The sequence below is a fragment of the Oreochromis niloticus genome, linkage group LG8 (assembly GCF_001858045.2).
Source record: "Oreochromis niloticus isolate F11D_XX linkage group LG8, O_niloticus_UMD_NMBU, whole genome shotgun sequence".
Taxonomy (NCBI): Eukaryota; Metazoa; Chordata; class Actinopteri; order Cichliformes; family Cichlidae; genus Oreochromis; species Oreochromis niloticus.
The window spans coordinates 9,363,800-9,387,729 of record NC_031973.2 but is presented as its reverse complement, the minus strand read 5'-3'; the positions used below and the strand labels follow the sequence as shown (position 1 = coordinate 9,387,729).

The 23,930-nt window shown below is 40.8% G+C and overlaps 1 protein-coding gene across 5 annotated transcripts; it reads left to right on the top strand.

The window, feature by feature from the left end:
• The first annotated feature begins 45 nt into the window (after positions 1–45).
• On the top strand, positions 46–23,930 carry rnf157 (ring finger protein 157). Of its 5 annotated transcripts, XM_013267268.3 has the most exons (20): positions 48–704; positions 3,173–3,291; positions 8,735–8,823; positions 9,283–9,432; positions 10,793–10,910; positions 11,023–11,089; positions 11,179–11,222; positions 11,379–11,426; positions 11,593–11,664; positions 11,800–11,959; positions 12,567–12,679; positions 12,769–13,001; positions 13,397–13,496; positions 13,638–13,746; positions 15,466–15,680; positions 15,784–15,846; positions 15,952–16,000; positions 18,795–18,905; positions 20,321–20,355; positions 21,988–22,124. In XM_013267268.3, exons 1-19 carry the CDS (start codon positions 617–619, stop codon positions 20,353–20,355), a joined length of 1,983 nt encoding a protein of 660 aa, XP_013122722.1. In that variant the 5' UTR covers positions 48–616; the 3' UTR covers positions 21,988–22,124. The 5 variants fall into 5 exon arrangements, with proteins under 5 accessions (XP_005465323.1, XP_013122722.1, XP_013122723.1 ...); XM_005465266.4 differs by lacking the exon at positions 20,321–20,355 and having other exon boundaries at positions 46–704; positions 15,565–15,680; positions 21,988–23,930; XM_013267269.3 differs by lacking the exon at positions 18,795–18,905 and having other exon boundaries at positions 49–704.

Sequence of the window (23,930 nt, the reverse complement as noted above, 5' to 3'; positions counted from 1 at the left end):
GCGTGTATCCCACAGCGCCGTCCTCTCTGCACTGCAGTCAGCGCTGCTTGCACATTTGGCGTAGGAAGGTCACGTTATAAAGCGGCTCGTCACTAGCGGCTGCTGGAGAGGAGAGAGAGGGGGACTGCGCAAAAAACCACGGTCCGGATTTGTGCTTGGCTGACGTCATGGGGAGCCACAGAGCTCTCTGACAGGATCCAGCACCGACGAGCACCCGGTAGGGGGGAATACACGATCAACATCCAGGAGGGCCGGGAGACGAGCACATCGCCGTTTTGTGCCACAAACGAGCCCGTAAAGTGAAGCCAGGAGCGGGGATCTCGCTTCGGTAACGACCGCGGCGCACCACGAAAGCGCTTCCCCGCAGTTAAAGGGACTACCACAGCTGTTTTCTGCCTCAAAACACAAGCTTGCACTGTTGGCCAGGGAGGGATAAGCAGCCAGAGAACAACTACTAATCCCCGGAACGGTCACATTCACGGCGGGGCTCGGACCCGACAGAAATGGACAGGGCAGCACGAACTGGATTAAATGATAGGGAGTAAAGAGACGCAGCGTACAAAGCGGACCTGAAGTGTTATGCCCGTTAAGCCGTGCGGTCTTTATTTGACTGGAAATGGGAGCTCTAACAAGCAGACAAAACATAGGCGTGGAAGAAGTGGACATCCCGTCCAATTCGGTGTACCGCTATCCACCGAAATCTGGTAAGTCACCAAACAACAGGTCGGACTGGGTTGGGTGAGTGTTATCTAAAACTCGCTGCAGATGATTTATTCTGGAGGGAAAGCATCACCTTCGTATCCCGTGAGCTTACAGGCCTGCAGGGGCATTTCAGCCTTTAACCTGGAGCGGCTACCTGTGGAGACCGGTGTTTTTCACGAGCCACCTTTCCACCCACTTAAAAGTGCGCTTTCCTATTACTCCATATTTGTGCGCTGGATGATTTATTCTAATTTATTCTTCATCTTGCAGCATTGTAGTGACATCCACAGAGGGACAGCAACACGCACCAGCACCCCTATGTTTCTATAACTAACTGTCCTTTGCATGTATTTATGCAAATTCACCTTAAAAATTTTCATGAATTGGAGAAACTGGCAGGCAGATTGGGTTTGGCTTCTCCTTTGGTGCATCTGGTTGGCATTAGGACTAAATCAGGCTGTGGAAATGAATAAATCATGATGGATGGCATTTAAAAGACTAGTATGTATGTCATCAGAGAGAAGTTTCATCAATGGGCTGACTGTTTATTATAAAATGTCACAATAAGAAAAAAAAAACTAAGTAAGATATATTCACTTTGAGATATAAAACTCACAAATTAGAATATATTTTAAAGTTTAAAGCTTGAATTTTAGCTGCAATGATCTATGCAGTTTAAAACTGTTAATTTACTAACTATAAATCTCAGTTTATTTGTGAATATCCACCCAGTAGTGCCTGTCAATTATGTTTGCATTATTTTATGTTCATGTGGTTTCAACAGTAAAATACAGTTCAAAATGTCTAAAATCTAAATAAGTCTAGTTTACAGTTTTCAATCAAATGAATGACTCATACAAAAAAATAATTTGTAATCATAATAAAAGCTGAAGCTGGAAACTTTTACTAAAAGAATAATCAAAATAGTTGCAACATAATTATCAATCAATAATAATTTAATTCTTTCAGCTCTGTGGAGTCTTTTAGTTTTGATCATTTATTTCCCTTTTTTCCTAAGATAATGTATTTCCTGACTAAATATAAATTTAGTCAGACTAAATATAAATGCCATAATATGGCATATATCTGGAAGACCTTTTCTTTACATTGAAAAAATAAATGAATAAACATTAGTCCGCACAGGTCACTTACGCTCAGTTGACCCAGCTCATAAAGTGGCCTTTTCCCTCAGACTGACCTGTGTGTTTTCAGTCTGTCGTGTTTCATATTTTCTGATTGCTGCATTGTGTCCAGCCCCCTCCCCGGATTAACAATAATACCAAACAGGCATTGTGTTAGAAAATGTAATCGTATTGCTTTTCAAATCTGTCAAATGCGACTACATAAATTAAAATAAAATCTCCCACGAAATTAGATCTGCAACACAATCCGGGAATATGAGTTTTCTCACGCTCAGAGACATCAGACTAATATTTCAGATTCATCCTGACATCGTGTGCTGAATGTGATGAGGATGGAAGGGAAGAAAAGTGGCTGCCATTACCCCTGCTGTCGCCACAGCAGCTGAGTTAGTCGTAGGCGATATAAATTTGTGATATAACAGCCCCGGTTGTAGCCTGAAGCAGAAGTGGTGGTGATGCTGGCAGGGTGGATAGAGGTGGCCATTGCTGCCAGCGAAACCGATCTGTCAGCCCTAGTTCCTGTCTGTGGGATCTGGTGACAGAGCCTGAGCCCAGGTCGCCTCTCCCACCTGCTGTAAATAAAGTGATGAAGAGAGAGGGAGATGGGCTCATCGCTTGGGCTGTTTTTTCCCCTCTATTGTGTTAATGGCTTTAAGGCCAAACTATCAAACCCCCATCCTCCTGTATGGTCTTAATAAGTGTGAAAAACCAAGCAGCCAGATTCAGACCAGCAATGCCAGACCAGATGTCCTCCCTGCAGAAACATGACTCGACTGCCCAGCATGTTATTTAGAGACCGCAAACCTCCATTACAGTCTTATGATATTAGCCTAACCTGTTATTAAAAAGCAGAATGTCCATTTAGTCTAGCTGCCATCCACCTTGAGTCTAGGTAAACAGGTACAGAAGCTACAGCACAATAACAGCCCACCTTTAGTCATTTAGTCATCAGCTTTTTATTTCACTGTTTTCGGTCATAGTAAAATATGAAAAGGACCATTTTGTCTAACCTGCCAGTTTAGGGATCGGATGAGGTAATTTTGTCATGCAGTTTGGGATTACTTGGCTTTTACAGCGAGTTATCTGTGAATACCGAGAATGTAGGCTCAGAGATTTATAGGAAGTATAAATGTTTTATGCCGGTAAAGTGCCAGATGGGTAGGACTCACAAAGTGTCAGTTTGTAGCAGCTTAATTTTGCATGGCTGCTTCAGTTTTCGCTGAAAATTATTTCATCAGTTTGCATTTTTTTATATGTAGTTTTCATGTACATTGAAACGTAATAAACAATCATAAATATGTTCTTATTTCTTCTTTCTCGTTGTGCAGGGAGCTACTTTGCCAGCCATTTCATCATGGGGGGAGAGAAGTTTGACTCCACTCACCCGGAGGGTTACCTGTTTGGGGAGAATACAGACCTTAACTTCCTGGGGACCAGACCAGTAGCGGTAGGTATTTTTACACAATAACAGCAAAAGATAATGTCAAAAGCAAAACTTTGGGGTGTTTCACCAAGACAGTCTGTGACTACTACTTAAGTTTAACTAATAAATCTTGCAGATAGTTGTTTTATGTATGACTGAATTGCTGTTACAACTAAAGCTTTTAGTCATTTCACACCATCTTCCTAGTGGAGTATTTTTTAAGAAAGATATATATCCAAGGACAGAACATTGTTAATGTTATAATCACAGGAAATTCCTTATCACATTATCATGCTTTTTCTTTTATACTTCTTTGTTAGTTACACTTTGCTAGTACTGATTTACACCCCCCTTTTGCCTTCAGAATTTCCTTAATTCTTTGTAACATAGATGATTTACTGTTATTTATGCTAAATTCCGACCCTGAAATACTCAGACCAGCTAGTCTAAACTAAACCAACTAAAATGCCACTCTCAAAGTCACATAAATCACCTTTCTTTCCTATTCTGATGCTCAGTTTGAACTTTAATGGGCTGCCTTGAATAATGTACAATAATTATATGCCTCAGATCACTGCATACTAGCATGTGATTGGCTGTTAGATGTTTGTGTACCCAAAAAAGGGGCTGTTGATACTGTTACAATGGTTGACGTTCATGTTAAACATGGACAAAAGACCAAACATTAACAAAGGCTCCTTTTATTTTCTATTGATAGATCATCCATTTGGTTTTTCAGCAAGTTTTTACACGATAAAATGTAAAAAAAAAAAAAAGAAAAAAAAACAAAGAAATGAAAATGAAGGATATTCATTGTTTCCAAGAAGACAATGTTTAAATGTGTCCAATCTTGAAAATTTGCACATCTGAGAAGCAGAAACATTTTTCTGCATTTGATTGATGGAAAAATTGATTCTTTAACACTTCAGCATCGATGGTATTGCCGTCTTCTTCTTATTAAACAGGAGTTGATACGTTTCAGCAGGCTTGACTCCTGCAGTGGCAATTACTGGTCTTTCACACTGTCATTGATTGAAATTTATTTTAACGTCTCATCCTGTCAAACTAATTAAAAATGAAATGAGAGTCTGCTGACTCCGTCTACAGAGACGTTGATAAGTGATGGTCCCTCCGGCGGGTGCGTGCAAACCTAATCATGAACCTGAAGTTCAAACTAATGAGAGCTTCAGATTGCAAAGAGCTCAAACCCGCAGAGGAATAAGAGAATTTAACACAGTCCAGAAGGCTTGAAGGGGGTAAAATGTTGGAATAAATTGAAGCTGATATGGAACAGAAAGACTGGGCTTCATCTCGCTCTGTGTGCTAATCGCAGTTGCAGTGCTGTTTCTGTCTAGACTGGGCTAAAATTAGGAGTGCAGTTTTTCTCCCGATTATATGGGTGTTTATAATCCTCCCGTGGGCTCAGAATTCAGCTGGTGATGGGTTGTTTTTTTTTGTTCTTGTATGTGTGTCTGAAGCTTTACCAGCATTATATAATGGTTGGTGGTTTCGAAGCAGATGGTGCTGTGGAATATCATAAATCCAACCGCAGTTGTTGTGTTCTCAGTCTCCCGCACCACTCGACAAACAGGATAATGGACGTGGCTATATTTAGGGATTTTTTTTAGAGTGCCCTGGCTGGAGAACACAAATGCAAAATGGATTTTAGCCACAACACGGGTTGGCAACGATGGTTAGGTGGCCTACTTTGAATCCAATACCTTTGGGTTGTTGTCAGATTCTTCAGAGGTAGATTCTTCCTGATTCACAGAGGATGAATCCCGAGGACTTTGGTGATTGCTGACTTCCACTCATCAGCTTGATAATTTTCGGATTTTGATACTTTTTCCATTTTCATTATTATTCCAGAACATTTAGGCTAAGGCTAGGCTAAGGATATATAATCCCTAAACCTAACCAAGGAAGTAAAAAGAAATAAAAATTGGTAGAATAATTTGTGATAAAAGGCCGAAAGACCGTGTGAAGTTGAGACACACAACTGATGATGGGTCCCGCTGGTAAAGCTTCTGGGCTGCCTTTCTTTATAGTAGCCATCCCTCAAGACTTTCTCCATTTGAAGCAATGTATTATCAGGGATTATAACATCTAGTCCTTTTATTGAATCAGGACTTTAGTATCTGCAGATTCTGTGTCAGGATTGGAATGGTATCATATACAAATATCAGATTGGAACAGACCCAGCCAACTCTTTTTTAAAGTTGCCTGGGTCTGTTTCTATGTGTTAGCCCTGAAACAAACTGAGAACCTGTCCAGGGTGCGGCCTGACTCTTGCCCTATAACAGACAGGATAGGCTCCAGCCGCTCCTTCTTGGCACACTCTCAGTGTAGTAAAAGCATACCTGGAAAAACAACACAGTTAAACATTATCAACATGAACTGGCCTCCCCAGAGGCTGCACCTAAAGGTTACTGAAGTAGTGTGAGATCATCGGCCAACATCTAAAGACGACCTTTGCATGTCCTCCAAGAAGCCTAAAGAACTATTCCTGAAGACTACTTAAAGAAATTACAAGAAAGCTTTCAGGATTTTTGAACAGTACTGTATTTGTCTGTATTGTTATAGCCTTTTCCTTTCTCCTCCTCCAAACTTGCGGTTTAAATTCTGTTGTTCTTGATTGCCAGTGATCACAGCACATTTTTTAACTTTGGGACTATTTTTCAGCCAAAGCTAGAATGTGTAGAATGGACAGCCAGCAGCACATTCTCTCTAAGAAGTGTTTTACAAATAGATACATTTTGAGCCACATTTACAGCATTTATTTATTTTTTTAGATATGCAATAATATGATCAATATGTTCTGCCTTGTAAGACACACCGGTCTACTGTTGGATTGGGAAACACCATCAGTCTGGCAGTCTCCCTCATAACCACAATACTGTTTCAACTATGCTCGCTGGGTTTAATTTATGACCACAAGTATTTAATTGGCATGTTCCAAATCCACATGTTCACGGTAACTATAAGCAAATTTTAAGGGCAAATGTGTTTACTCTGGGAAACAAAGAATAGTCAACCACAACAGCATGGATTCTCCACGAATTTTAATTAAAAGATAAAATAAAATAAAACCTCTCTTGGCATGTCTAGATGACATTAAAGCAATCTTAAACTTAAACGTTTTAAATTTTAATGAAACAAAATCTGAGGTGTTCGTGTTTGGACCCAGTCGTCCCTGTGAGTCTTCCTCTGTTGATTTGGGACCCCTGGAAGTTTATTTTAAACCTGTCATTACCGACCTTGGTTTTAAGTTGGACAGTGATTTTAAATTAGAGCAGTGGTGAAGTCCAGTTTTTATCACTTAAGGCGATTGGCAAGAGTGAAATGTTTTCTTTCTATGCAGCACTTTGAAACAGTGATCCATGCTTTTATTTCATCCCGTCTGGACTACTGTAACTCACTTTATGTGGGAGTCAGTCAGTCGTTGCTCTCACCTCTGCAGCGGGTTCAAAATGCCGCTGCGCGACTGCTAACGGGAACTCGTAAAGGAAAGCATATAACCACTGTCCTGGCCTCACTGCACTGGCTGCCTGTGTCTTTTAGAGTTCATTTTAAAATTCTTATGACTGTTCTTAAACGCTTTCACAATCTTGCCCTGCCTCAGCGCTCTGAGCTTCTTCATCCGTACACACCCTGTACATCTGCTCCTGAAAGTACTGAGGTCTAGGAGGACACTCACAGGGGACAGGGGCTTTTCTACCCTTGAATTAAATAGAAATTGAAAGCCTTTATTGTCATTATACACATTATAATATAATATATAATATAAATACACAGCACCGGGTGACACAGACAGACAGCCAGAGAATGATGACACGGACAATTTGAGCACCGACAATTTTAAGCACAGACATAAGTCCAAGGAGCATCAGAATGAGCACGAACAGTCAGGGTAATTTATGTCAAGTGGTGCAGTGGTCAGTGCAGATATTTCAGTGCAAATTACTTTTGTGCAAGTTTGAGTTGCTCCTTAATTATGGAATAACCTGCCCGTTAGACAGGTGCACTTTAGAGAGGCACCTTCGTGGTGCACTTTTAAAACACGTCTTAAAACCCATTTTTATTCTTTGGCCTTCGGCCCCAGCAAAACTGAGTTTTTTTCTTGTTTTAGGTTTCTTTTTATTTACCTTTTTTATATTTATGGTTTTATTTATATCTTATGTATTTTTATGATTTAGTTTAGTTCCATTTTACAGCACTTTGTGTCAGCTATAGTGCTTTATAAATAAAGATGGATGGAAAAAATCCAGGTTGATAGAGGTTGAGCATCTCTGGAAAAGAATATGGAAAATGTTAAATTAAATTGATCAAAGAGAAGAGTTTAAGTTTCAGCTGTTCAAGGCTTCATGTAGGTGTTATTTCCTGAGTGGTTAAATGTGTTATATATGTGGTGCCAGCTATAGACTTAGTATTAGGAGTCTAGCTTTAGGACAAGCTTTTGCAAAGTGTAACTACCAAATATTAGCATGCTACATGCTAAACTAACATGGTGAACATAGTAAACACTGTAATGGCTCAGTGTCACTCTGAGCTTTTTTCTACAATTTCTCAATACCAAAACTGACCTGGGGGTTTAAGAACAACGCTCGCCTTTATTTGAACAGGAGAAACGATCTGTGGGTTTTGATTTTACTCTGGGAGTGTGCAAGGAAGTACAGAGTGTTGCTCTGATATTTATGATTTTTAATAAGACCTACAGTATTGCCCGTGAGTTCCCGATGAATGGCTCTTTTCAGCATCTGTTACTCGATGTGTGTTTGTTTGTGTGGTTTACAGGCGTGACTCCTGCTGAGCCCAGATGTGTAATAGTGCTGAATACGGTGCCATTCACAGCCACGCAAACACACTTAAACACAGAGGCGTACAGATTTGGGGGTTGTAGTGTCGAGGTATCTGACCACATCCTCCAGAGATCCTTAAACCACCTCGGCTCTCCACTTACGCTAATTCAGCAACTTTTAGCTTCAGACACGCAACAAAGAGTGCTGAGCAGTGATCTGCAGATAGGGTCAAGTTTAACGCTCATGTGTTAATTTACACCAAGGTTTCACCCATCACAGAAAGTCTTTATATTGTTGTCAATTAACCATTTGGTCTTGTAAGTAGATTCAGTTTTACCCTGGGCTGTTTTACACACAAGTTCAGGAACCTACCAAACACTGTCTGAAGTGTCAGGCCCATCCCTGGAAAGACACGGCCAGGGCAGATTTTTTACTCTTGCTCAGCACTTGTCAGCATCGACGAGATCTGTGCTGACAAACCAAAAACATCTTTGTGTTAAGGTTAAACTGGGAGCAGCCAGGGTCATCATGCAGCCCTAAATTTGCTGTGGTGAAGAGAGGAATGTTGTGCGGTCGAGATGAAAATGAATGGTAGTATTCTTCGGTATCATAACATGTATTTAGCATCTATAATTTGTTTTTTGTTTTCTGTTCCTTTCTGTTTTCAGTTCCCGTATGCAGCCCCTCCACCTCAGGAACCTGTAAAGACGCTACGAAGCCTTATAAACATTCGAAAGGACACACTGCGACTCGTACGGTACGCACCTCTGTCCACTGATTACACAACCTTGGTCTAATTTTATGTCAGCAGATCTGCTTTTAGGGAGCAAGTCATACCGGCTACTTTAAGAGAGAGTGTCAAATCATGCATGTTTATTTTAATTTTAGTTTTTTTAGTTTTTTTGCAAGATGAAATCTTTTATTTGTTATTTGTAGACATACAAGAGACCTGGATACACAGGAAAGCTTGTGCTGAGTTTAGAGCCAAAGGCAAATAAATACATATATACAAGTTATTTAACCGTGATCCCAGCATTGCACTTACATGACTGCGGAATGAAAAAACTGAGATTTTTGGTATTGAGATATTTATCGCACTCTATAAAATAGATTTTTTTTGCTTTTTGCAAACACACACAAAAAAACCTCATAATCATAGACTATCAAACAAAACTGAAACAATAATTTACATTGTTATTCTCCCTTTTTCATCCAGGTGCAGTGAGGACCTGAAACTGCCCGGTGACGAAGCAGCGGGGAAGACCAGAGCCTGCTACAATGTCGAGTTCACCTTTGATGCTGACACACAGGTGGCCATCACCATCTACTACCAGGCCATAGAGGAGTTTCACAACGGAGTGCCAGTGTGAGTGAGAGTAATTTTCCTGATGAAGTAACTATATAAGAACCAGTCCATTTATCATTTATTGAACTATAACTGCATATCTGGTGTTAGTCTGCAGAATTTGTTCTAGTTATGTAGAACCAGATGTCTCATAATCACTGCTGTGTTTCTATTTGTGCTTATTTTTGGCGAAACCGTCTAGAATGGAGAGTCCGTAAACTCTTGAGTTTACGGACTCTCCGTAAAATTACTGTGGCTTGTGCATTCGTAAAACACTGATCCACATTAAACGCAGATTTTTCCTCCGAGTGGCAACAGGCTGCTTTTGCCCCACAAAACTACTGCTGCAAAGACAGGACCGATTTCCATGTGTGTGTTTTTTTTCTTCTTTCTGTTTTCTAAACATCCACTTGTGGCCCAAACAGAGCCTGCGGTTGTGTGATTCAGGCCCCACTGGTGGGGGCATAGAGCAACTGCGGTTGTGGTGTGGATGACCAGGGGAAAAATAGGAAGTGCTACTGAACTGAATCCGTTTGCTTTGTGTAGGGAAAAAAGAGTGCTGATGCCGTTTTGCTAATTTTATTTTCTCTAAATCTTCAGCTTGGATCATAAAAATGTGGGAGGCGTGCAGCTCTCACCACCCAGCAAGTGCCCTTGTTTTAATTTCGGATTTTATCACTTTCGCTTTGTGCTTCTTCTTTTTTTGCCACTGCCAACAATATCTACTAGCCTACAAGGGAAAACAGAAACACTATTTTCTGCCTTGTTTGTTTAATATTAATTATGAAGACCAGCTATGGACTCGTGTTTTTACATGAAAGTGAGTCCAGTGACTTCTCTGCAATGCCATGCAGACTTGAAATTAGCGTATATAGAACAGATGTTTGGAGTTTGAGATGAGTTGTGGCTGACAACCAAAGCTAAATATATGTGAATATATTGTGTGTAGATGCCTATTCTGATTCTGAATAAATATTTGAAGAGAAAAAAGTGACATTGCTGCATCCTTAAAGAAAACAAGATAACTGCGTAAATTAAAACAGGCTAGTGTGGCAGAGAAAAGCATATCCATAAATATTCATCCAGACAATTGTTATTCCAGCATGGTCTCGCATATCTTAAATGCAGCTCAGTGTTTGCATATCTTGCATAAGAAGCTGTGATTCTATTTCTGTCCAAACAGGATGGAGGACCTATGCACATTTTGCTTTTTCACCACTTCACTCAGAATAAATTACATTTAAATGAGACTCCCCCTCTCCAGCTGCTACATTTAAAAACAATTACCTATTTTGCTTATAGTCAGCTACAGCAGATAGAAACAGCCATTTCCTGTTACCTTCCTCTTATAACCTGACCCGTATCTGTCTGCTTCCTGCAGTTACCTGCCCCAGGACAGCTCACTGCAGTCTGAGACGGTACACTTCAAAAGGGGAGTTTGCCAGCAGTTCTGTCTGCCATCACACACCGTCAACCTCAGCGAGTGGGCCGACGACGAGGTAGGCGGCTTGTACCTGCAGCACGATCACTGAAACGCGTGTTTACATGAGGTTGTGCTGGAGCATGAAGCCAGTTTGTACAGATGGATATCTGTGGTGTTTCTCTCCTCAGCTGCTGTTTGATATGGACAAGGAAATCTTCCCCATGGTTGTGCAGGCTGTTGTAGACGAGGGAGAAGGTGAGCTAATGTGCTTTGTCACACTGGTGTGATATGAATATGCATAAAGATGTACCAACTTGTTTTTTTGTTTTTTTTTATCCTTGCAGAACATTTGGGCCACTCTCACATACTGCTAGCTACATTTGAAAAGGTAAGAGCCAAAATCATATTTCCAGTAATTCGGATAATTTATTCTTGATTTATCACGATTCATTATTATGATGTCTTGTCAATATTAAACTCCAAAGACAGGCTAATATTTTACAGATGTATTAATAATACATACAACTGTTGCTTTCTTTGCCAGCACATGGATGGAAGCTACTGTGTGAAGCCTCTGAAGCAGAAACAAGTGGTGAATACACCTGCCTTTCTTCTTTCCATCTGTCTTACGTCCTTTTGTGTAGCAACTTAATTCTTTTGAAAGACAAAGACACATCAAAGCTTTATTTTCTCCTTGAAACTCACGTCTGGCCCGTGAGAGCGGCCGCCTTTATTCATCGCCGTGTTCCGTTTCCCAGGTGGATGGTGTGAGTTACCTACTGCAGGAGATCTATGGGATCGAGAACAAATACAACAGCCAGGAATCAAAGGTAAAAATTGGAAAACATATGAAGCGTTTCAGAGCACTTTAGAAGTGACGTCAAAGTCTACCAAAACAAATCAGTATCACTGTCTGCTTTCGCAAATCGACTTCTTCCGAGTGTTTTGATCATTTTTGTCTCCAGGTTGCTGACGACGAAATCAGCGACAACAGCGCGGAGTGCGTTGTGTGTTTGTCTGATGTACGAGACACGCTCATCCTGCCATGCAGACACCTGTGTCTCTGCAATGCCTGTGCAGACACCCTGCGCTACCAGGCCAACTGCTGCCCTATCTGCAGACTGCGTAAGTTCAGATATCGAAACACTGATCTTTTGGCAGATTTGTTTTACAGTCAAATGAAAACAGTGCAGAACGAGTTCATATTTTAGCTGAACAAGATGTATTCTGCACACTGAGGGGGCTAAATATTCTATAGTCCCTCACTCAGTTTTTCATTTATTTAAAGACTACAGTAATAGAGGAGAAGTGGTACAGGTAATAAAAAAGAAATAAAATCCTTGTTTGATTTCATGTAGAATTAAATATGGGAGGAAGGAAACACATTTTAAACAATAGCTGCTTCTATTCTAGAGACTACAGGAAACTGCGTCAGAAATGTAAAAGAAATGCTAAAACATTTCTTTTGTAGCTCGCACCAGAATAATTAAAAATATAGTAAATTTTGATACGCTTTGACAGGCTTAGTGTTTCCCAAACTGATAAAAGCCAAACAAAAATGAAGACACTTGTTCGCAGATAATCTGTAATCTAAAGGTGTCAAATTGGCAATTAAATAATAATTAACTCAGTTCATCCAAACCCTCTTCATCTTGTTTGTAGCCTTTAAATTTACATTTTTCCTCTAAATTTTGTTTGGATTGTTTGAATTTCTGTCTTCTTTGTCTTTAAGCATTCAGAGCTTTGCTGCAGATTCGAGCAATTAGGAAGAAACTCAGTCCTCTGTCACCTAGCAGCTTTAACCCCGTCATCACTTCCCAGACCTCCGACTCAGAGGAACACTCGGTGAGACAGAACTCACGCAAGAGAGACACTGTTGTGATAACTTCCAGTCATCCTGAACTCAAATTCTCACCGCCCTCTTCTCCTCACAGGCATCAGAGCACATCCCTCCAGGTTATGAGGCGGTGTCTCTCTTGGAGGCCTTGAACGGCCCCCTCAACACCACCTCAGTAGCTCCTCCTCCGCTCCACTCTGGTCCCAGCCACGTCTCTGGAGCCCTTCCTCCGTATAGCAGCGAGCCTCACCCTGCCCCGGCTCGCTCCCTCTCTCCTCTGGACCACTCCAACTCCAGCCAGGCTCTTAAACTCAAAAAGAGTGGTTCAAAGTGAGTTTCCCTGTGAGGCCAAAGAGAGTACTGGTCAAAGTTAATGTTTGTTTTTTCTGCTTGGATCAGCGGGATGGGTGGAGCTGGCTGCTTAGGACAGCATGCTTTGATCATAGGAGCATATTTAAAAAAAAAATAAACTTATGGTCGCCCCGCTCTTTCTTATGAGAAATTCTTTTTTTCAGTTCAAGTCTGCTAACTGTAGCTTAATTTGTTGGACCTTGAAGTAGATTTCACAGAGAAAAAGATTCTTCCACACACATTTTTACAAAATTATAACAATAATAATAATAATTATTATCCTTCTCTATTTAATTTCAGTTTCTGCTCCATAACATTTTCAGCCTCCTGGTGTTATTTTCTCTGATGTAAATTCACTTTGTTGCTTATCTTAGGTCACTTTCCCAGAATTCCTCTGTGCTTCCCGAGGAGGACGAGAAGTCTTGCAGCGAATCCGAGGCCTGTCGCCACAAACTCGCTGTGGACCAGCAGGAGGTATGTGTGTGTTAAACATACACAGAGAGAATATGCATTTTCACAGTGTCACATGTCTCCTACGGCTGAGGGAGTTTACACGTTAGTTTACACATCATGTTGTGAACGTGTCTCTCACGGCTTGCTGTTGTTGGTTTACAGTGCGGAGTAACTCCAGACAGCGAGAACCTGACTTTCTCCTCCTCTGGAGCCATCGACCAGTCATCCTGCACCGGCACCCCCCTATCCTCCACCATTACCTCCCCGGAAGGTATACACAGACACACATGCACACACACACTAAACCTCAAAATACTCTTTTTCCTACCTTTTTATAACACCTGAAGCCTATTTTTTGTGTGACTCACACTTGCATAAGCATGATAACATGCATAATGCCTGTGACTTATGTAAATTTTGAGTTGCTCTAAAAATTGCAGCAACTGATGTGAATCACTTCCATTTGCTAAAGGCAAAATGTGTTTTTAAAGGTTTTGTTTTGTGCCTCACATTTTATATAGTTAATGCCACTGTAAGTCTCTTCATCATGCATGAAATGTGACTCTGGACTTAATTTTTATTGTGGGCCATAATGTTCCAGCGATAGTAAGTACGCCTACTGTGATCTATGCCACTGTGAAACGCTGGTATGTGCTCCTATAGAAACCACACAACCACAACCACAACTGGACCGTACCAGTAAATAGGCTGTACTGTACTACACACATACAACACAAACTACAAAGTATATTGTAAAGTGTTATTATGCAACACTACAATAATGAAAAGGATTACATTTGAGAAGATTGAAAATCATTTGCTATTAAATCTGGGATTTGCAGTGTGAGTAGTTCCTTCACTGGTAAATGTAATTATGTAAACAGTGTGGTACCTTTGCATCCTTTTTGTTTTCATTTCCCTTCTTTTTTCAATCCAAATCAAGTCTTTTTATGGCTGCGATTCACCTTGTAGTTCATTGTTTCGGTGCAGGTTATCAAATGAATATCAAAATTCAATTCTCAAACCTGAGCTATCAAAAGAGTTGGGAGTCAATCTTGGAAATGATGATGATGGTGGCCATCACTGTGGCTACACCCATTATGATCATTCTATAGTTTCCCCTTTAAAACTCTGTAATAAATTTAGTACACCCTCATACTTCAGATGATTAAAAAGATGCATCAACTCTAATGCCATTTTATTTGTGCGACACCCAGCATGTGAGGAAATAGGAAACAAACTAGAGTCCAGCTTAATTTCTTGCACTATTCCTGAATTACATAATACAACATAAGTTGTCCACTTAATAAGAGATTTCCTTAAGCAGAAGCACACACATGATGGTCACTAATCAAGATGTCAATTACAAAGTAAGTTTGCCATCACAGAAAAAGACTGTGATGAACTCTTAAACTCACTCTTGTCCTTTCACACCCGAATAAAGGTGTAAAAGTCACAAGAATTGTAGTGTTCTCATTTTTAAGGTAGCTTGTCTATAGTGTGGTGTTATTGCTATACTCTTTTTTTTTCTGTAGTAACATTTATGCAGGGTTAATTAAGTCCATCTTGTTCTAAAAGTTGGTTTCAGCTGCTCTACCCAGCCAGGAAACCCATTTTCCTCAAAGTGGTGTTCAGTGTCTCAGAAACGTTGCATGAAAGCTAAATACAAGGAGCTCAAGGCAGCTTCAATGAAGGCTTTTAACATAAATAAATCAGAGGTTTACCACCTCAGCGTTTTGTGTTGGTGCCACTAGATGAAATTTTCTGGGAAATCTACAGAGCGGCCTTTGAGCAAAACCCCGAAAGCAAGGTCTATTATTCCAGCTGGAACGATTTTTGCAAGTCACTATTTACATTTTCTGCCGCTGATAATATTTGCGGACGCATGGCCTAGTTTTTTTCCCAACCTGGCAGCCGAAAAACGAAAACAAATAAACATCCGAAACCCCCCAAAGCCGGACCGTGATGTGTGTCTCCGTCTGTCTGCCAGACCCAGTGAGCAGCAGCCTGGCCCAGTCAGTGATGTCCATGGCCTCGTCCCACTCGCAGCACTCCCACATCAGCACTGACACCATGTCCTCCATGTCAGGGTCCTACCTGGCCGGGGCCGAAGGTGAACCCGGGGGGGACGAGGGGGGAGATGTGGACTGCGAGGAGAACCAGGAAGCCTCCATGGAGAACCGAAGACCATCACAGCAAGACAGGGTGAGCATGGAGGATAAACAAGCTGCACATTCATGTAGTTTTAAAAAAATTTGTCGTCTCATCAGGACTCAATGCTTCCCTTTGGTTGTTTTCTTTTTTGTAGGAATTTTCCAAAGAGCCAAAGGAACAAAACTATTCAGTTGCTGTAGAGGAACAGGACTCAGAGGTGACTAACACAGTGATGAGCAGGCTGCGATTCTTGCTTATTTTATGAATTAAGTTGCCTATTACAACGTTTCATAACGCTTCCCCCCCCCCCTATTTTCATCAGGGAAATGATGTCACTGAAGAGGACTGCTCATCTCCATCTAATGGGAAAGGTAACTATAGTAACCATCTTTCACCTTTCACCCATGGCAACTCATCACCGTTTGCATTTGTTGTTCTCAAGCTATGAGAAAAAAAAAAGGAAATACACCCTTTCATACAAACTACATATTATAGCAAATCTGTTCGTGTCATGGCTGAGTGATGCCAACCCTTTCAAAGTAATGGAGTTGTGTGTTAACAGCCGTCCTCTAGATGGGGCAGTCTCTTTCAAAATGCTTGCAATTTTGGCTGCATCTGTATGAGAGTGAATGGCTTCTCATGCAGCGTGTCTGCAAAAGGAATCTGATCTTCTGCACAGTGATGGCTGAGCTCACGAGACCACAAGAGCCAAAATAAATTACAGATGCTTTGATCAAGCCTTCAAAGTTTTACAGTTACTAATTAAATCACTTTTATAACAGTATGTGATATTTAAGTCTCATGCTGACATGATGATCTAAAATTTGTTAATCCAAGTTTTAGTTAAGAAAAGGACTCTGAAGGTGTCTCAGTAAGCTTGTAGGATGCAGGCATACTTTCTAGGTAGGGAAGGAGGTTCCACAGTGAGATTAGTCAAGTAAAGCCAAAAACATTATGAAAATCATAACCATTAATTACACAGTCTAAGGAGCTTAGAAAGAAAGCAACTAGGAATGCATTCTTTTGAATGTGTACCATAACCCTATAAATAAAATGGCATTTTATCAGTAATCACCGTACCTCGGTGATGATACTTACACTTTCCGTCAACGGGCTTCAGAGTATTGGTAGCAGCATGTGGGTAAATTACATCTGTATAGTCAAAGACAGTTCAGTTTCAAAATATGAGTTTTAAAAGTTAATGCTGGAAAGGTGTGAGGATAGGAGTAAGAGTATTAGCCAACTCCACCTCAGTCCTGAGCACCAAACCAGCCCTTTTCTTGTCAGCAGCCACCCAGAGTTGTTACAGAGCTGAATAAAACAGCACAAACTCAGTTTTGATTTGGTCTTATTTATTTATTCTGTTCTCCAAAGTGTCCTCATTCTGAATTAAAGGTCATTTGCAATAAGTATTCTGATCGATCAGAGCATCCTTTCACTAACAGGAAACAAGCCTCTAGAGTCATCCTTTGTTGATCAGATTCAGGTTTTGCTCCACTCGGGGCTGCTGACTTGCATCTGCATGGTTTGAATTTCTCTATGAATGTTTGTGTACTCGCTGTTGGCATTAGTGTAAAATCTATGTATTTTTACTCTTTAAGCCTTGCTGCCTGCACCTGCTTTTATAGCTTCTGTATCATGAAACATGCTCCACCTGCACTGCTCCTGGATGCCGTTTATGTGCCTGCAAGTGTGTGAAGTGTGTGTATGTGTGTATGTGTGTATGAGAGAGAGAAGGCAAGCGCAATGGAGTGCTAAAGAAAGTGTTGTGGTGTGCACTGCGTGGGCGTCCATTACCAGTAAGGCTTGAAGCAAAAATAACAAGGTCACCTTTAATTAGACAACGGTTTGAAACGTATATATGTAAATTACTTGTGTGTGTGCGTGGGTGTGTGTGTTGTGATACATCGGGCCAGACTGAAACAATCTCTGCCAGTTACTGAATGACCTTTCAGTTTTTTAGGAGACGAGCGGACCTGTGCTGCCTGACAGACTGTGAATGAGCACACGCGCTGTAGGATGTATGTTTGCACGCACACTTGTGTGCATCTGCACCAGCGCTGCCAGACGGCTTCTGAATGTGCCCTGTCTGTGTCTCTGTGCTGAGCTGCCAATCATTCACTCATCACTTCCTTATTAGCACACACACTCTGCACACGAGCAGGCTTGCTGCAGGCATGAAGCACTCACACATATGATACATCTCAGTATTTATTATCTGGCCATGCTGGAAAAGGAAGAAAATCATATTCCATACAGGTCCCGTTTACTTCTTTTTAATTTATTTTTCATCTCATTTATCTGTGCTTCATGAATAAGGTAAAACACCAAAACCTCAAGTTCATTTGCGTCATATTAACTTACAAGATATATATATATATACAAAGACATTTGTTTGAGAAAGACCTAAATTCCACAGAAGAACAAAATGTTGGGCAGGCAAAGCTAAAGAAAAAAAAGCAGCAAAATGTGATTTTAACTATGAAGATTTTCTCCTGATACTGCTGCCATCATCACCACAGCAGCACAGTCTACTGTGAGTACATGTGGAAATCAAATACAATGCAGTCTATGAATGAGCACAAGAGATAGAACTGAAGATATCATCAAATTAAATGCACTACCATTTGATATAAACCATGACTGATCAAAAGAGCATAAAAAAATCAAACAGGTTTTCCTCTTGGTTCCTGTTAGAATAGTGAATTTGACAGCCACGATGATCCATGACAGGACAGAATGGCAGCGTTTTGACAGTCCTGACACTGCAGTCCTGCAAACTAAACTTTGCAAGTGTCCAAACTTCGTTTTATCATAGTTCCTTCACTTGTCACATTTTTTTCAGCTGGACATGCTCACCTGTTTTTTTTTAGAGTCACTCGATTATGATTTGACATATGCATTAAGCAGAAGGCCAAATAAAGAAAAAAAGTGAACTGCTTCACAAGCTTTCTTGAAACTTGATCTTAGAGACTCACATTGATCAAATGTGCAAATATTTGATCAATTATTGTTCTGTTATTGCCATTCTAGCATGGCCACCTCTGACACCCTCCCCCCCTCTTCCTTTTTCTCTCACCCTCCTGCCTGTCCCACCTTCTCCTCCTCCTCCTCCCCCCATGCTGTGCCTGGCTGCTCTTGTTTGACCTTTGCCCTCGCTTGCAGGTGGGCGGAGCAGGTGTCCAGAGTTGGCCAATAACAATCAGGGCGTCGCCCTCTGTGACACGCCCTCTTTGGGGTTGGATAATGAGCAGGCTCCCGACAGCCGTTTCGCGGGTGAGTGGCAACCTCCCGAACATGGACCAATGAGAGCTGAGGACTGAGAGTGTAGGGAGGGAGTTTGAGGAGAGATACAGGAGGAAAGAAAATGTGAGGAGAGTTATCTGCAGAGGAATAAAGGATTTCTGATGCATTAGCTTGCTATGCTAACGTGCTAATGTGAACGGAAGCTTGGGAGAGCAGCAGTTAGGTTTTTAAAGCTGTTTTTAGATGAGGTTTTATAGCATTTTTGCCCAGCATGAAGACTAGGAGCCTTCCTTCTTCTCTTCATCCTTACCCTTTGATGTTGTGGTGCTTCATTGCTTTTTTTTTTTTTTTTTTTCTCCAGTAGCGGTTAGCTGTCCACTCTCTCCCTCCTCCTCCCCTTTAGCTGAAGCCCCGGTGTGTGTGAGCATGTGTGTTTGCGTAGCCGCGTTTGAGTGAATCTTACCGTGTGAGTGATGGGTGATTTCTGCATGCTGTTTGCTTTCATGAGAGTGTGTGAGAGAGAAACAGTCTGGCCCTTCCCAAAAGTTGAAGTTCATGTTCAGTGTCTGCCAGCTCCGAGCCGCTTTGCCAAACATCTGCGACTCATTTTCACACCCTCCATCTTCCCTCCTGTCCTTCCCCGGCCCTCCTGTCTGCTTCGCCACACGGGGTGAGTTACTGTGATGAGAGCTAAAGGTGTCGATTTTGTTCTTGACGACCAGCGTTTGCAAATCCCCTCAGTTATTTTCTAGACTACTGGTTGAATTTGATTCTATTTCTCCTTTGTTTCATACCTTATCTTTACACTGTTTCAGCAGAAATTTGCCTATAAAACTTCCCTTCCTTTGTCATTTCAACAATTTTAAAGCTGCCAATGTAAAACAGACCTCTTTAAAAAGCCATCACAACCTTTGGTGTGGTATGAAAAATATTATTAAATGGCTGAAATGTAAGGATATTGTTTCATTATTTATACAAATACAAATGTGTCATATAAAAGAAACTCCATATAAAATGTTTAAGGAATTCTCTCAGTTTATTTCCACTAAATATTCAAATAAAAGAGTTCACCATTCAGTAAACGAAAACTCCAGAGAGTTAGTTTACCCCGTCAGCATACATGTTGCATCATTTTGTGTTCAAACTTTCTTCACAGCCTTTAGCTCTCCATCATTCTCGTAGCTTTTGACCTCGTCCCCTGTCCAAACCCCGAGATTCCCTTCCCATGAACCCACTTGACCCTGTTTGCGTTTTACGGTGAATGTCGTGACATGTTTTCTATTCCTGTGTTGTAAAGGTGTTCTGTTATCTCTCTGTTTCTCTCCTTTTTACTTCCCATCATTCTTCACATCCTCTGCTGTCTTTTCCTGGAAATATTTCCTTCCTGCCCCTTTCTTCTTCTCTTCTGTCTTTTTTCCTTCTTTCGCTTTCTTTCGGATGGACAGATGAGGAGTCGTGCCCAGTGCACATTGAGGACTAGGTATGGAGATGTGGTTAGATGGTCAATCAGACTTTAAAATCTCAATTTGGGGGATTTTTTCCAATTTATACTTTGTTCAGGCTTTCAAACAGTACAACTGTTTAGGATATGTGGATTCACCGAATTGTGTTTCTGTCAACACTGGTGACATGAAAAGTATGAATTATTTTCTTTCTTTGTGTCTGTGGCTTTATTTTTAAATAGGGAATAGCACAACATGCATCACTGAGATCTACTGAGCATTGATTTATTATTGTTTATCTAAAGATAGAATACAATTTTCAATATTTGAACGTTCTGGATAAATTTGATTTGAAAAGAAGAAACAGTATCATGTCTTTGTATGGTTACACCTCAGCTATCTCTGTTCTTTTTTATAATGGGTAATCAAGTTAATGGTTATCGCTTGTTATTACAATAAACTGTAAACTGGACGTTTATCAGCCTAATATTTTTCTATAAAATTGTGTGTGTGTGTGTGTGTGGGGGGGGTTAAAAAGAAAGGTTTAAATCCGTAAATACTGAAAAATGCTTATTGTGACATTTTTGTGACAAATGCTGAGTTTTCAAAGTAGGAATTTGAAAAATGCTCTCACTTTATCTTTAATCTTGAAATACTTACAAATTAAGAATTCATCCCTGGTGTGGTAGCAAAGCAAGCAAGCAAGTCTGCTTTAATATTAAAGTTTTTAGAGTATTGGAGGAAGCATACCCTCCTCATCTTTAGTCACAATACAGAACAAGAAGTTCTAATCTACTTACAATGTAACCACAGAAACTGTTTTATTACAAAAAGTCACCAGCATTGTGCCGAAGTCTTCAGCTACCCCCCATTTCTTTGTCTTTAAAAAGACTTCAGCAATAGTTCTCCAGGCTTTCTCAAAGTCTTTCAATTTTTATTTGGACATCAGCTGTTTTCTTCACTCACTTTCAGTCTAGTCCTTGTACCTGTCATGGTTTAGGGCTGCATTTCAGCCAGTAGTGTTGGGGAACTTGTTAAAATTGATGGAATTGTGAATGCAGAAAAGTACCACCTACCATGCAGTACCACCTGAAAGGCATCAGATTCGCACAATCTTCATTTTTAAGCACGGCAAAGATAACACAAATAACCTGCCAATGCAGTAAAAGCATACCTCAATAGAAAAACACACAATGATAGACTATCAGCCATGATTTGTTCTCTCCAGAGGTTGGATCAACATGGTTGCACCAAAGCAAAAGACAGCCAACATCCAAAGAAGGGCTTTGACTTGCTTTTAGGAACCATGGAGAACTGTTCTTGAAGACATACAAGAAAGCTGACTAAGAGAATTTAGTTCTGTGTTGAATAATAAAGGTGATCATATGAATATTTAAATTTTCAAGCTCATTAGAACTGCACATACTCTGTTTTTGCCTTAAATACTGCATTTCTACATATATTTGCACGTTTCAATGAATTGCTGTACCCATTTACCATTTTTCTAGCAAAACATAAAAAAATGCGGGACAGTCCAAGACTTTTGCACGGTACATTGGGTTTATTGATTTCTGCAAATAAAGTTTAACTGAAAAATTACGGTTTGTCTGTGAGATATCTGGAAAAACTGATTCAAATCATCTCCTCATTCTCTGTCTTCTCTTATTCAGACCTGTTGTACCTCGGGGGCTACAGGCCTGTTTTGGAGCCTCTCCCCCACCACAACTCCACCAGCAACATGAACCTGGCGGAGCAGGGGGCAGAGAGCAGAGACGGCCAGAGTCCTAAACATCCCCGCCGCGGACCACTCATTGTGTAACACACACGAACACACACCAATCTAAACTTACCCATCCAGTCAGCTCTTCTTAATCCTGCCACAGTGCTGCAACGCTGGATACTGTCCTCACTGAACAGGGAATCACATCCCCATCTTTCTCAAAATTTCCTGGATGATTCTGGAGTGGAATAAGGACGAAAGAGGAATCACACCTCTCCATTGTCTGTGCGGTTCTTTTCCTCACAGGAGTTTCCTTGTTTTCTTGTCTGTGATCTAACTTGTTGTGGGAATGATTAGCCTACTGCTACGTTATTATTTATTACCTGTAGGTTTAATGAGAGCTGTGTATTGTGACACTATCTTTAGAAAAAAATATATGCTGCTCCTCTTCTTTTTTCCCTTTCTTCCTATTACCAGCTAAACAGTCAGGGGTTACTGTGATCGGCAATCGGATTTATTATTAGCGTATTTCTCCTTCTCTGTTGTAAACTGTATGCCTGACGAGTGGTCGGACGCTTTGACGCTAAAAGTCAGCTGACACCGGACTACCTTACCTTACTGAGCTAGAAAGTGCTGACCCCTCTCCTCTCATCAGGGCGCTCCTGTCTACACTTCGCATGCAACTTTTCCGAGTTTTCCTCTCATTTCCGCCATGCTTTTGACACACAACAACCTGTGCTGAATGTCAATTCAAAAGTGCAGAAGTGATCGGACTCGTATGGCGGTCGATGAGCCAAGTTATGGTGGCCAAAATGAACAGAGATGAACTGGAGGAAGGAAAAAAAAAAGATGCCACACAGAATGTAGGACGATAATCTCTTAGAAGGGGAATGTACGGGACATCTGAAATGCCCCCTAACTGGAAACAAACACAAACTTTGATACACAGTCAAACACATCACTGGCACCGTCTCCATCTACAGCTCCATCTTAGCATGTCAGTATTATTGTAGTGCAACTTGAAATCAACAAATACCACCGAGCAATAAAGACACTGCATTTCGTCCTTTTTTTCCTGCACTAGGATGCTTGTTCGCAGTTCAAACAGCGACAAAACTGTTTGCACTGCCCAGTCATATTCAGACGTTTCATTGTGTTTGTTATTGCTTTTTTTTTTATTTCAGCGTTGCCATTGTAAATGGATTTCTTGTGAGACAAGCATCAATACAGAGAAAGACTTGACCCACACTGCTGTCTTGCATCTTGCTCATCTTCATGCTTCCCAGTTTGTACCATCCCCTCGAGCCTGTTTCTTCCTGTTTGTGACGCTTTTAGTTCGTGAGATACACTTTAATGTATGTCACCTGTTGTTGACCTCTGTTTCTGTGTTTTAATTTGTTGCAGAACACTGTGTTGTTTATTAGAATGTGGATGAAAATATGTGAAAAATTTGTAAAGGTTTACACACCAATAACTGAAAAGGGACAATATCAACATTTAATGCACTATTAGCTGATTCCTAGACGACACACTTTGCGGTGCATGAGGCGACAGTAGAGTAAGCATGTTAGTCTAGGTCAGCCTGCACCCTACTGTAGACTTGATGATGGATCACTGCACACGCATAAAGCAGTAACGTATCCTTCTGTAGTGTTAAATATCAGTTTCTGGCACCCTATTCTTTTGGCCGGTAAGGTCAAGACTACTGCACTACTATAACCAAGCTGCAAACAGTCACATGATCACAGTCCGAATGTGTTAATGAAGCTGTATTACGGCACCAGTCACAGTATGATATCAAAGGGATGGGTCCCAAATCTGCAAGACCCCACTTTTCTAGAGTGAAAATGTTAATGAAGACTTTGAACAGACAATAAAGTTTTTGCAACTAAA